At 46.8% G+C, this 12,512-nt stretch overlaps 1 protein-coding gene across 1 annotated transcript; it reads left to right on the top strand.

Moving 5' to 3' along the window:
* Positions 1 to 322: 322 nt before the first annotated feature.
* On the top strand, positions 323 to 4,179 carry LOC122388097. Its single transcript, XM_043378882.1, has 2 exons — positions 323 to 467; positions 1,163 to 4,179. The coding sequence occupies exon 2, from the start codon at positions 1,243 to 1,245 to the stop codon at positions 3,406 to 3,408; it is 2,166 nt and encodes a 721-aa protein (XP_043234817.1). The 5' UTR covers positions 323 to 467; positions 1,163 to 1,242; the 3' UTR covers positions 3,409 to 4,179.
* Positions 4,180 to 12,512: the final 8,333 nt, after the last annotated feature.

The raw sequence follows: 12,512 nt of genomic DNA, 5'->3' as shown, positions 1-12,512 counted from the left end.
ACAAACCATAACTTACGAGTACACCTTGACAGCTATCAGTCATTGGGATGCTGGTAAGAGGCCATGTGGTGGTTTCGCTTTACCCCTCCCCCGGCGCCGTCTGTCTGTCGTTTCCCTCTGCAGTCGGTACCGGCTCCACCAGCCGCAGATCCTGGCGCACTTTCCTTCGAACCGGTCCTCGAAGAAGAGCGAAAGTCGTTCACAGTTCCGGTCCAGCCTGCAGTTCCGGTTTCCAGGGGGTAGGGGCGGCGGGGGAGGGTCCCGAACACAGAGAGGCTGGTGAATTCAGCCGACCGGAGTCAGAGTCAGAGTCGATCGCGAGTCGGGCGGTGTCGGACGGCGGTGAATCGCGGAGGAACGGTCCGGGAAGGGGACAAAGCCAGACAGAGTGCGATTGATATTGGCAGGCGACAGGCGGAGTCAGTGGTGACGTCCGGACTTTGACGGTGTACCGGCAACAATAACAGGTGAGCTGGAGTGAACAGCGAAACGATTCGTTGGACAACTGTGTTAAGGATAAGGTAAATTATCCCGATAATGGTACAAACTACTCGGCGCATAGTGGTCAACATTGATTTTAATCGTAACATGTTCAAGTTCTATACCTAACTGCACGAATATCACCTGCTGTAATTAATTACTTTCGCCAAAATAATGCAAATCCAGCATGACGATGTTCCGAATGCTTATCTTTTATCATCTGGGAACCGATAAGAATGCACATACCAATATAGGTACTACCTACCATTAGGAAATCAATTTATACCGACGTGAAAATCATGAGACATAAGGTTTGAGACGTAACGTTTATATGTTAGCTAAGCGTTTGATAGACTGACGAGCTTAGGTATTTAATATTCAATTCATATTTATTGATTAAAATTAGCATTTTGATGCAAGGTTCTTACATTTTATCAGTCACCTAGGGACACCTAAACCAGCCGTTTTAACGACATGCTTGAATAAATACAACAAAATAATTTAATATAACTACACAATCGAACGACAGATAACGTAATGATCGATTAGAAAACAAGTAAGGGGGCATGTCAAATTCGTCACGGATGTTGATCTCCTTTGGGCCTCGGTGGATATTTCTATTTGTCAATGACCTCAAATTTAACGAAATCATTATGCTAATAAAAGCCTGTATTTCTTTCAGGTGTGAAAACTGCCATCAGAGTTCCCGGGACGCCGCGACTTTGACCATTTGTCCTCTCACAATCCTCTCCAAGTCGCCCTATGTCCGTGATTTGGACAGCCGCCCTCATCCCCCTCCTACTGGGTGGCCATGCCCACACTGCCTTACGCCCTTCCCGATGGGACCTCCCTCCTCGCCAAACCCCACCACACGCCCCTGTGACGTCATCGGTGTACGATCGTGACGTCACTGGAGTCTGGCCTGGAGGCTGGTGGCAGGAGAGGTCAGCCGGCCGAGCAGTACGGCCTAACCCTCACTGGCACCCGGCAGAAGCCTGGAGAGATCGCGGCCCAAGTGACGCAACCGCCGCTCCCATGGGTCTACCCGATCCATTGGTGCTGCGGAACAGGCTGGGTCAGCTGCAGCCGCCCGCTCCTTGGCGTCAGGTCGCCGAGGTCAGATCTCCGTACGCCCTATCCCAGGTCGGCCACGGTGCTGCGCCCCTCGGAAGACTCACTCCTCCGGGGTACAGCGAACGGAACACCGCACCGTTCTCCGCACCTCCAGAGTTCGACCACCGAGCGGGGATCTTAGCGGCGCAGGTCCCTCCCTACTATCCTCCGAGGGGACAACAGTGGCAGTCGGGCGTCCCTCCGGTTCAACAACACATCGCGCCCCGGCCGCAGACGATGGGACCGGTTTACAGTACCGCCCCAGGTTTCACCGCTCCCCTGAGGTCACTGCCGTACCCGCTGAGCTCCGGAGCTCAACCACCACTCGCTGCGCTGCAGAATCTGATCAGGTCGCCCGCCGTCCCTCCGCAGCCAGCGGAGTACTCTCAGAGGAGTGAGCTCCTTTCCGCTCTCCGACGCCCTCTCTACCCATCCCAGCCGGCGCTGGCGGTCCCTCTGATGGCCCCGGTGCGTCCTATCCAGGCTAGGCGTTCGAGCCTCCGTCAGGACTCTGAGGAGATCCCGGAGAGATTCTCCAGCCTTCCAGAACATTTCCAAGATCCAGAGGACGTCCCTCAGCCTCAGGCAATGCTGGCGCTGGTGGCGCCACCTGTTCCTCTTCCTCAGCGGCCGGCTCAAGTACCACTAGTGACGTCACAGCTCCCTCAGTACGGCCCGTACGAGGTCCCTCGGCAGTATCAGCAGCTTCCGACGGCAGGCTTCTACCCGTACGCCCTCCAAACACCCTCAGCACAGCAGCCGGCGCTCTCGACAGGAGACCCAGCTGCGCAGACAGTGCTGCCCTCTGGACGGACGCCGTCGCGCAGCTCGGAGTTCATCAGCCCGGTTCGGTTTACGACTCAGCTGAGGCGTTCTGAGGCGCAGAGAGCTGCCCTGCTCACTGAGCTCAGAAATGCCGACCTGTGGAGGCAGTCTGGTGACCAGACTAGGGGCTCCCATGGTATCAACACCCCACCAGCGGCGCCAGGACGTTCTCCGACCACAGCGAACACTTCCTCAGCTTCTGGAAGACCGCGGCATCCCCCGGAACCGATCAAGCGCGGCGACCTCTCAAAGGTGAGCTCCGGGTTAGTGCTGACTGCCACCGAGGGTCTCACGCTACCGCTCAGCGCTGCTGCCGCCATCCTCGACAAGTTCGGCTCAGCCATGGCGGTGCCCTTCCCCGGGATGGGCGCCGCCATCGCTCGCGCGGCAGGGGTGCTGGGAGGCGCGGCCCAGTCGGCCACGCGTCTGGCACCGACCATGGCGCCGCTGCTGGTCGACACGCTGGAGGAAGTGTGGAAGCAGGCGGCCAGGGCGGAGTCGCAGTCGGCCACCGCTACTGGGCGATGGGAGGACTTCAACAACGGCATCAACGTGTTTGAGGTGACGGCGCACGGAGACGGCGTGCCGGTGAGGACGGGAGAAAACGAACAGGATACGCAGCGTGGAGAGTCGGTACAGGACGAGACAAAGGAGCGAGTCAGTGTGAACACTAGCCGACGAGGGCCAGGGGATGAGGTGAAAGTGGTTAACGAGAGAACAGAGAGCGTCGCCGTGGAGCAGACAACCCCTACGCCCGAGTCAAGGAGAGAGAATGCTAAGGACGAGAAGAAACAGGAGGACGATGCAAAGGAGCAAGAGGATGAGGAGCTGGCTGACCCAAGTGATGCGACGCTGTTGGTGGAGGTCGAGGACGATGATCCGGATACCGCTGTGTGGCAGAACATGGACTGGGCACAGTTTCTCCTGAACAGGAGACAGGTGCAGGCGGCACAGGGCATATCGGCACGCAGTCTGGATCTAACAGAATGACAGGTGAACGGCCAGGAATGACCTGACACTTAATAGTTATCAGGGTCGGAAGACTGCCAAGAATGCCAGCGAAACCAGTGAATCGTTGTTGGTGCACGGACAGTGTCAATGCAGCTAATGAAGTAGGCACTTAGGTGCTGGAAGTCGTTTTGTTATACATAGCTGGTAGATAAGACAGTGATATTGACTTGGTTGGTTTCGTTTCATTTTAATTGTACCCGACTTTTTGTACAGCCCTTATTCGTGAATAATGTTACGTGAGACGCTAACACCAAAGCACTCAATTTCGTGAGCATCATGTGCGATACTGTGCTGAGACCGTCCGTGACCTCTACTGACCGAAGAGTCGAGAACTATGTAGTCAATGTGCACGCTAAAGTGCGCACGAGCTATTTGAAGTTTCTGACTGGTGCCAAGTTTTAAACGTGACGGTCATTTCTTTAACTTTTGTTCCAATGAAAAGGACTACGTGCTTCGCACTGGCCATTTTCTCAGAGTTTGCTTCTCTTTGGCTCGCACACAGGCCTTGAGATATTAGAATCAGAACAGTCTTGTATGCTTTGTATTCAGTGATTTATTTCCATGAAGTTACTTGTTTTTATGGTAAACTAGCTTTAACGCCCGTTCTCGCAAACAGGCAATAAAAAAATGAGTTAATTCGTCGTATGTTGTTATCATTATTGACGCATTGTTGATTGCTTAATTTATATTGATTACCCAAGTAGTCTTTGTTATGTTGATGGTGCGAATGGACAGAATAAATATCGCTAGATGCGGTTTGTTTTGTTTGTCTGTTCTTCATCCCAGCCGTTCATTTCGTTCTCACAGTCGTCATTGCGACACGTATGGGCGCTACAGCCAGTCACATTCATTTAGTGTTCACTGTTCACCTCTGCTATCATTCCTCGCTCTCCTCCGTCAACCTATTTCTCGATCGAAAGCCCTAAAGGCCGCAATTTTTATAGAAACGTTCTGTGAGAACCGTGATGATAACGGGTAGCGTGCTTGTGACAAAAATTCGCTACACTTTCTAACCACAAAACTAAAAAACATTGCAGCGAGAGAGGTTCCGGGACGCACGGAAAACCTGTTGATAGCCATTGTTCTGCAATAATCTGGGAGCAGAGGCGGCCTACATCCCAGCCCTGTGATGTCCGTGAACTTAGCGACGTATACGTATACGTATTCAGCGACGAATTCCAAATCACTTCAGATTCATGGCATGGGTTAAGTTGAACTTGCTGAACACGAATATGACATTTATTTTAACTTTTGAGCTGATCATCATGGTTAAAATCCGGTTTAAATGACGGGGAACCGCATAACGTCGCGAAAATAAAAACCCACGAATTCCAAAGTATATGCAAAATGTAAAGCTCATCCAGATCTAACGTCCGTGGAAGAATCCAAGCTCGTTGCTCAACGCCTTCATGGTTAAAATCCGGTTTAAATGACGGGGAACCGCATAACGTCGCGAAAATAAAAACCCACGAATTCCAAAGTATGTGCAAAATGTAGAGCTCATCAAGATCTAACGTCCGTGGCAGAATCCAAGCTCGTGGCTCTTTAACTTCATGGTTAAAATCCGGTTTAAATGACGGGGAACCGCATAACGTCGCCAAAATAAAAACCCACGAATTCCAAAGTATGTGCAAAATGTAGAGCTCATCGAGATCTAACGTCCGTGGAAGAATCCAAGCTCGTGGCTCTTTAACTTCATGGTTAAAATCCGGTTTAAATGACGGGGAACCACATAACGTCGCCAAAATAAAAACCCACGAATTCCAAAGTATGTGCAAAATGTAGAGCTCATCCAGATCTAACGTCCGTGGAAGAATCCAAGTTCGTGGCTCTTTAACTTCATGGTTAATATCTGGTTTAAATGACGGGGAACCGCATAACGTCGCGAAAATAAAAACCCACGAATTCCAAAGTATGTGTAAAATGTAGAGCTCATCCAGATCTAACGTCCGTGGAAGAAACCAAGTTCGTGGCTCTTTAACTTCATGGTTAATATCTGGTTTGAATGACGGGGAACCGCATAACGTCACGAAAATAAAAACCCACGAATTCCAAAGTATATGCAAAATGTAGAGCTCATCCAGATCTAACGTCCGTGGAAGAATCCAAGCTCGTGGCTCAACGCCTTCATGGTTAAAATCCGGTTTAAATGACGCGGAACCGCATAACGTCGCGAAAATAAAAACCCACGAATTCCAAAGTATGTGCAAAATGTTACGCTCATCCAGATCTAACGTCCGTGGAGGAATCCAAGCTCGTGGCTCAACGCCTTCATGGTTAAAATCCGGTTTAAATGACGGGGAACCGCATAACGTCGCGAAAATAAAAACCCACGAGTTCAAAGTATATGCAAAATGTAGAACTCATCCAGATCTAACTTCCGTGGAAGAATCCAAGCTCGTGGCTCAACGCCTTCATGGTTAAAATCCGGTTTAAATGACGGGGAACCGCATAACGTCGCGAAAATAAAAACCCACGAATTCCAAAATATGTGCAAAATGTAGAGCTCATCGAGATCTAACGTCCGTGGAAGAATCCAAGTTCGTGGATCTTTAACTTCATGGTTAATATCTGGTTTAAATGACGGGGAACCGCATAACGTCGCCAAAATAAAAACCCACGAATTCCAAAGTAAGTGCAAAATGTAGAGCTTATCCAGATCTAGCGTCCGTGGAAGAAACCAAGTTCGTGGCTCTTTAACTTCATGGTTAATATCTGGTTTAAATGACGGGGAACCGCATAACGTCGCGAAAATAAAAACCCACGAATTCCAAAGTATATGCAAAATGTAGAGCTAATCCAGATCTAACGTCCGTGGAAGAATCCAAGCTCGTGGCTCAACGCCTCCATGGTTAAAATCCGGTTTAAATGACGGGGAACCGCATAACGTCACGAAAATAAAAACCCACGAATTCCAAAGTATGTGCAAAATTTAGAGCTCATCGATATCTACCGTCCGTGGAAGAATCTAAGCTCGTGGCTCTTTAACTTCATGGTTAAAATCCGGTTTAAATGACAGGGAACCGCAAACCGTCGCCAAAATAAAAACCCACGAATTCCAAAGTATGTGCAAAATGTAGAGCTCATCCAGATCTAACGTCCGTGGAAGAATCCAAGTTCGTGGCTCTTTAACTTCATGGTTAATATCTGGTTTAAATGACGGGGAACCGCATAACGTCGCGAAAATAAAAACCCACGAATTACAAAGTATGTGCAAAATGTAGAGCTCATCCAGATCTAACGTCCGTGGAAGAAACCAAGTTCGTGGCTCTTTAACTTCATGGTTAATATCTGGTTTGAATGACGGGGAACCGCATAACGTCGCGAAAATAAAAACCCACGAATTCCAAAGTATGTGCAAAATGTAGAGCTCATCGAGATCTAACGTCCGTGGAAGAATCCAAGCTCGTGGCTCTTTAACTTCATGGTTAAAATCCGGTTTAAATGACGGGGAACCACATAACGTCGCCAAAATAAAAACCCACGAATTCCAAAGTATGTGCAAAATGTAGAGCTCATCCAGATCTAACGTCCGTGGAAGAATTCAAGTTCGTGGCTCTTTAACTTCATGGTTAATATCTGGTTTAAATGACGGGGAACCGCATAACGTCGCGAAAATAAAAACCCACGAATTCCAAAGTATGTGCAAAATGTAGAGCTCATCCAGATCTAACGTCCGTGGAAGAAACCAAGTTCGTGGCTCTTTAACTTCATGGTTAATATCTAGTTTGAATGACGGGGAACCGCATAACGTCGCGAAAATAAAAACCCACGAATTCCAAAGTATGTGCAAAATGTAGAGGTCATCCAGATCTAACGTCCGTGGAAGAAACCAAGTTCGTGGCTCTTTAACTTCATGGTTAATATCTGGTTTGAATGACGGGGAACCGCATAACGTCGCGAAAATAAAAACCCACGAATTCCAAAGTATATGCGAAATGTAGAGCTCATCCAGATCTAACGTCCGTGGAAGAATCCAAGCTCGTGGCTCTTTAACTTCATGGTTAAAATCCGGTTTAAATGACGGGGAACAGCATAACGTCGCGAAAATAGAAACCCACGAATTCCAAAGTATGTGCAAAATGTAGAGCTTCTCCACATCTAACGTCCGTGGAAGAATCCAAGCTCGTGGCTCAACGCCTTCATGGTTAAAATCCGGTTTAAATGACGGGGAACCGCATAACGTCGCGAAAATAAAAACCCACGAATTCCAAAGTATATGCAAAATGTAGAGCTCATCCAGATCTAACGTCTGTGGAAGAATCCAAGCTCGTGGCTCAACGCCTTCATGGTTAAAATCCGGTTTAAATGACGGGGAACCGCATAACGTCGCGAAAATAAGAACCCACGAATTCCAAAGTATGTGCAAAATGTAGAGCTCATCCAGATCTAACGTCCGTGGCAGAATCCAAGCTCGTGGCTCTTTAACTTCATGGTTAAAATCCGGTTTAAATGACGGGGAACCGCATAACGTCGCGAAAATAAAAACCCACGAATTCCAAAATATGTGCAAAATGTAGAGCTCATCGAGATCTAACGTCCGTGGAAGAATCCAAGCTCGTGGCTTAACGCCTTCATGGTTAATATCTGGTTTAAATGACGGGGAACCGCATAACGTCGCGAAAATAAAAACCCACGAATTCCAAAATATGTGCAAAATGTAAAGCTCATCCAGATCTAGCGTCCGTGGAAGAAACCAAGTTCGTGGCTCTTTAACTTCATGGTTAATATCTGGTTTAAATGACGGGGAACCGCATAACGTCGCGAAAATAAAAACCCACGAATTCCAAAGTATATGCAAAATGTAGAGCTCATCCAGGTCTAACGTCCGTGGAAGAATCCAAGCTCGTGGCTCAACGCCTCCATGGTTAAAATCCGGTTTAAATGACGGGGAACCGCACAACGTCACGAAAATAAAAACCCACGAATTCCAAAGTATGTGTAAAATGTAGAGCACATCCAGATCAAACGTCCGTGGAAGAATCCAAGTTCATGGCTCAACGCCTTCATGGTTAAAATCCGGTTTAAATGACGGGGAACCGCATAACGTCGCGAAAATAAAAACCCACGAATTCCAAAGTATGTGTAAAATGTAGAGCTCATCCAGATCTAACGTCCGTGGCAGAATCCAAGCTCGTGGCTCTTTAACTTCATGGTCAAAATCCGGTTTAAATGACGGGGAACCGCATAACGTCGCGAAAATAAAAACCCACGAATTCCAAAATATGTGCAAAATGTAGAGCTCATCCAGATCTAACGTCCGTGGAAGAATCCAAGCTCGTGGCTCAACGCCTTCATGGTTAAAATCCGGTTTATATGACGGGGAACCGCATAACGTCGCGAAAATAAAAACCCACTAATTCCAAAGTATGTGAAAAATGTAGAGCTCATCCAGATCTAACGTCCGTGGAAGAATCCAAGTTCGTGGCCTAACGCTTTCGTGGTTAAAATCCGGTTTAAATGACGGGGAACCGCATAACGTCGCGAAAATAAAAACCCACGAAATACAAAAATTGTGCCAAATATAGAGCTCATCCAGATCTAACGTCCGTAGAAGAATCCAGGCTCGTGGCTCTTTAACTTCATGGTTAATATCTGGTTTAAATGACGGGGAACCACATACCGTCGCGAAAATAAAAACCAACGAATTCCAAAGTATGTGCAAAATGTAGAGCTCATCCAGATCTAACGTCCGTGGAAGAATCCAAGTTCGTGGCTCTTTAACTTCATGGTTAATATCTGGTTCAAATGACGGGGAACCGCATAACGTCGCGAAAATAAAAACCCACGAATTCCAAAATATGTGCAAAATGTGCAAATGTGCAAAATATGTACAACTATCGATAATTTTTTACTTTGACCTGACATGTGACGTCATTGGTGACCTAAAGGTCAATGAAATTAGGTTTCGTCCCAACAGTTTTTCCGGGGCTATAAGATACCGTGTGAATTTCGACGATCGGCTCAGTAGTTTCGGAGTTACGAGGGGGGCTATTCATAGCCCCCCTAGTGGGGCGTGTTATACACAGACCCCAGTGGGGCGCGGGTTAATGGTTTATGGTTAATGGTTAATGGTTTAAATGACGGTTCCCGTCATTTAAACCGGATTTTAACTATGAAGGCGTTCAGCCACGAGCTTGGATTCTTCCACGGACGTTAGATCTGGATGAGCTCTACATTTTGCACATACTTTTGAAAATTCGTGGGTTTTATTTTCGCGACGTTATGCGGTTCCCCGTCATTTAAACCGGATTTTAACCATGAAGGCGTTGAGCCACGAGCTTGGATTCTTCCACGGACGTTAGATCTGGATGAGCTCTACATTTTGCACATACTTTGGAATTCGTGGGTTTTTATATTCGCGACGTTATGCGGATCCACGTCATTTAAACCGGATTTTAACCATGAAGGCGTTGAGCCACGAGCTTGGATTCTTCCACGGACGTTAGATCTGGATGAGCTCTACATTTTGCATATACTTTGGAATTCGTGGGTTTTTATTTTCGCGACGTTATGCGGTTCCCCGTCATTCAAACCAGATATTAACCATGAAGTTAAAGAGCCACTAACTTGGTTTCTTCCACGAACGTTAGATCTGGGTGAGCTCTACATTTTGCACATACTTTGGAATTCGTGGGTTTTTATTTTCGCGACGTTATGCGGTTCCCGGTCATTTAAACCAGATATTAACCATGAAGTTAAAGAGCCACAAAGTTGGATTCTTCCACGGACGTTAGATCTGGATGAGCTCTACATTTTGCACATACTTTGGAATTCGTTGGTTTTTATTTTGGCGACGTTATGCGGTTCCCCGTCATTTAAACCGGATTTAACCATGAAGTTAAAGAGCCACGAGCCTGGATTCTTCCAAGGACGTTAGATTTCGATGAGCTCTACATTTTGCACATACTTTGGAATTCGTGGGTTTTTATTTTCGCGACGTTATGCGGTTCCCCGTCATTTAAACCGGATTTTAACAATGAAGTTAAAGAGCCACGAGCTTGGATTCTGCCACGGACGTTAGATCTGGAGGAGCTCTACATTTTGCACATACTTTGGAATTCGTGGGTTTTTATTTTCGCGACGTTATGCGGTTCCCCGTCATTTAAACCGGATTTTAACCATGAAGGCGTTGAGCAACGAGCTTGGATTCTTCCACGGACGTTAGATCTGGATTAGCTCTACATTTTGCATATACTTTGGAATTCGTGGGTTTTTATTTTCGCGACGTTATGCGGTTCCCCGTCATTTAAACCGGATTTTAACCATGAAGGCGTTGAGCCACGAGCTTGGATTCTTCCACGGACGTTAGATCTGGATGAGCTCTACATTTTGCACATACTTTGGAATTCGTGGGTTCTTATTTTCGCGACGTTATGCGGTTCCCCGTCATTTAAACCGGATTTTAACCATGAAGGCGTTGAGCCACGAGCTTGGATTCTTCCACGGACGTTAGATCTGGATGAGCTCTACATTTTGCATATACTTTGGAATTCGTGGGTTTTTATTTTCACGACGTTATGGGGTTCCCCGTCATTCAAACCAGATATTAACCATGAAGTTAAAGAGCCACGAACTTGGTTTCTTCCACGGACGTTAGATCTGGATGAGCTCTACATTTTGCACATACTTTGGAATTCGTGGGTTTTTATTTTCGCGACGTTATGCGGTTCCCGTCATTTAAACCAGATATTAACCATGAAGTTAAAGAGCCACGAACTTGGATTCTTCCACGGACGTTAGATCTGGATAAGCTCTACATTTTGCAAATACTTTGGAATTCGTGGGTTTTTATTTTCGCGACGTTATGCGGTTCCCCGTCATTTAAACCTGATTTTAACCATGAAGGCGTTGAGCAACGAGCTTGGATTCTTCCACGGACGTTAGATCTGGATGAGCTCTACATTTTGCATATACTTTGGAATTCGTGGGTTTTTATTTTCGCGACGTTATGCGGTTCCCCGTCATTTAAACCGGATTTTAACCATGAAGGCGTTGAGCCACGAGCTTTGATTCTTCCACGGACGTTAGATCTGGATGAGCTCTACATTTTGCATATACTTTGGAATTCGTGGGTTTTTATTTTCGCGACGTTATGCGGTTCCCCGTCATTCAAACCAGATATTAACCATGAAGTTAAAGAGCCACGAACTTGGTTTCTTCCACGGACGTTAGATCTGGGTGAGCTCTACATTTTGCACATACTTTGGAATTCGTGGGTTTTTATTTTCGCGACGTTATGCGGTTCCCGGTCATTTAAACCAGATATTAACCATGAAGTTAAAGAGCCACAAAGTTGGATTCTTCCACGGACGTTAGATCTGGATGAGCTCTACATTTTGCACATACTTTGGAATTCGTGGGTTTTTATTTTGGCGACGTTATGCGGTTCCCCGTCATTTAAACCGGATTTAACCATGAAGTTAAAGAGCCACGAGCCTGGATTCTTCCAAGGACGTTAGATTTCGATGAGCTCTATATTTTGCACATACTTTGGAATTCGTGGGTTATTATTTTCGCGACGTTATGCGGTTCCCCGTCATTTAAACCGGATTTTAACCATGAAGTTAAAGAGCCACGAGCTTGGATTCTGCCACGGACATTAGATCTGGAGGAGCTCTACATTTTGCACATACTTTGGAATTCGTGGGTTTTTATTTTCGCGACGTTATGCGGTTCCCCGTCATTTAAACCGGATTTTAACCATGAAGGCGTTGAGCCACGAGCTTTGATTCTTCCACGGACGTTAGATCTGGATGAGCTCTACATTTTGCATATACTTTGGAATTCGTGGGTTTTTATTTTCGCGACGTTATGCGGTTCCCCGTCATTTAAACCGGATTTTAACCATGAAGGCGTTGAGCCACGAGCTTGGATTCTTCCACGGACGTTAGATCTGGATGAGCTATACATTTTACACATACTTTGGAATTCGTGGGTTCTTATTTTCGCGACGTTATGCGGTTCCCCGTCATTTAAACCGGATTTTAACCATGAAGGCGTTGAGCCACGAGCTTGGATTCTTCCACGGACGTTAGATCTGGATGAGCTCTACATTTTGCATATATTTTGGAATTCGTGGG

This window comes from Amphibalanus amphitrite, unplaced genomic scaffold, assembly GCF_019059575.1.
Source record: "Amphibalanus amphitrite isolate SeventyFive unplaced genomic scaffold, NRLGWU_Aamphi_draft 000308F_arrow, whole genome shotgun sequence".
In the NCBI taxonomy this organism is placed as follows: Eukaryota; Metazoa; Arthropoda; class Thecostraca; order Balanomorpha; family Balanidae; genus Amphibalanus; species Amphibalanus amphitrite.
Note: the sequence above shows the minus strand (reverse complement) of the source record. Positions and strands in the feature narration are given on the sequence as shown.

What these genes read in the sequence shown, in the direction of transcription:
- LOC122388097 (XM_043378882.1), top strand. Translation starts at nt 1,243, where the DNA reads ATGTCCGTGATTTGGACAGCCGCCCTCATCCCCCTCCTACTGGGTGGC.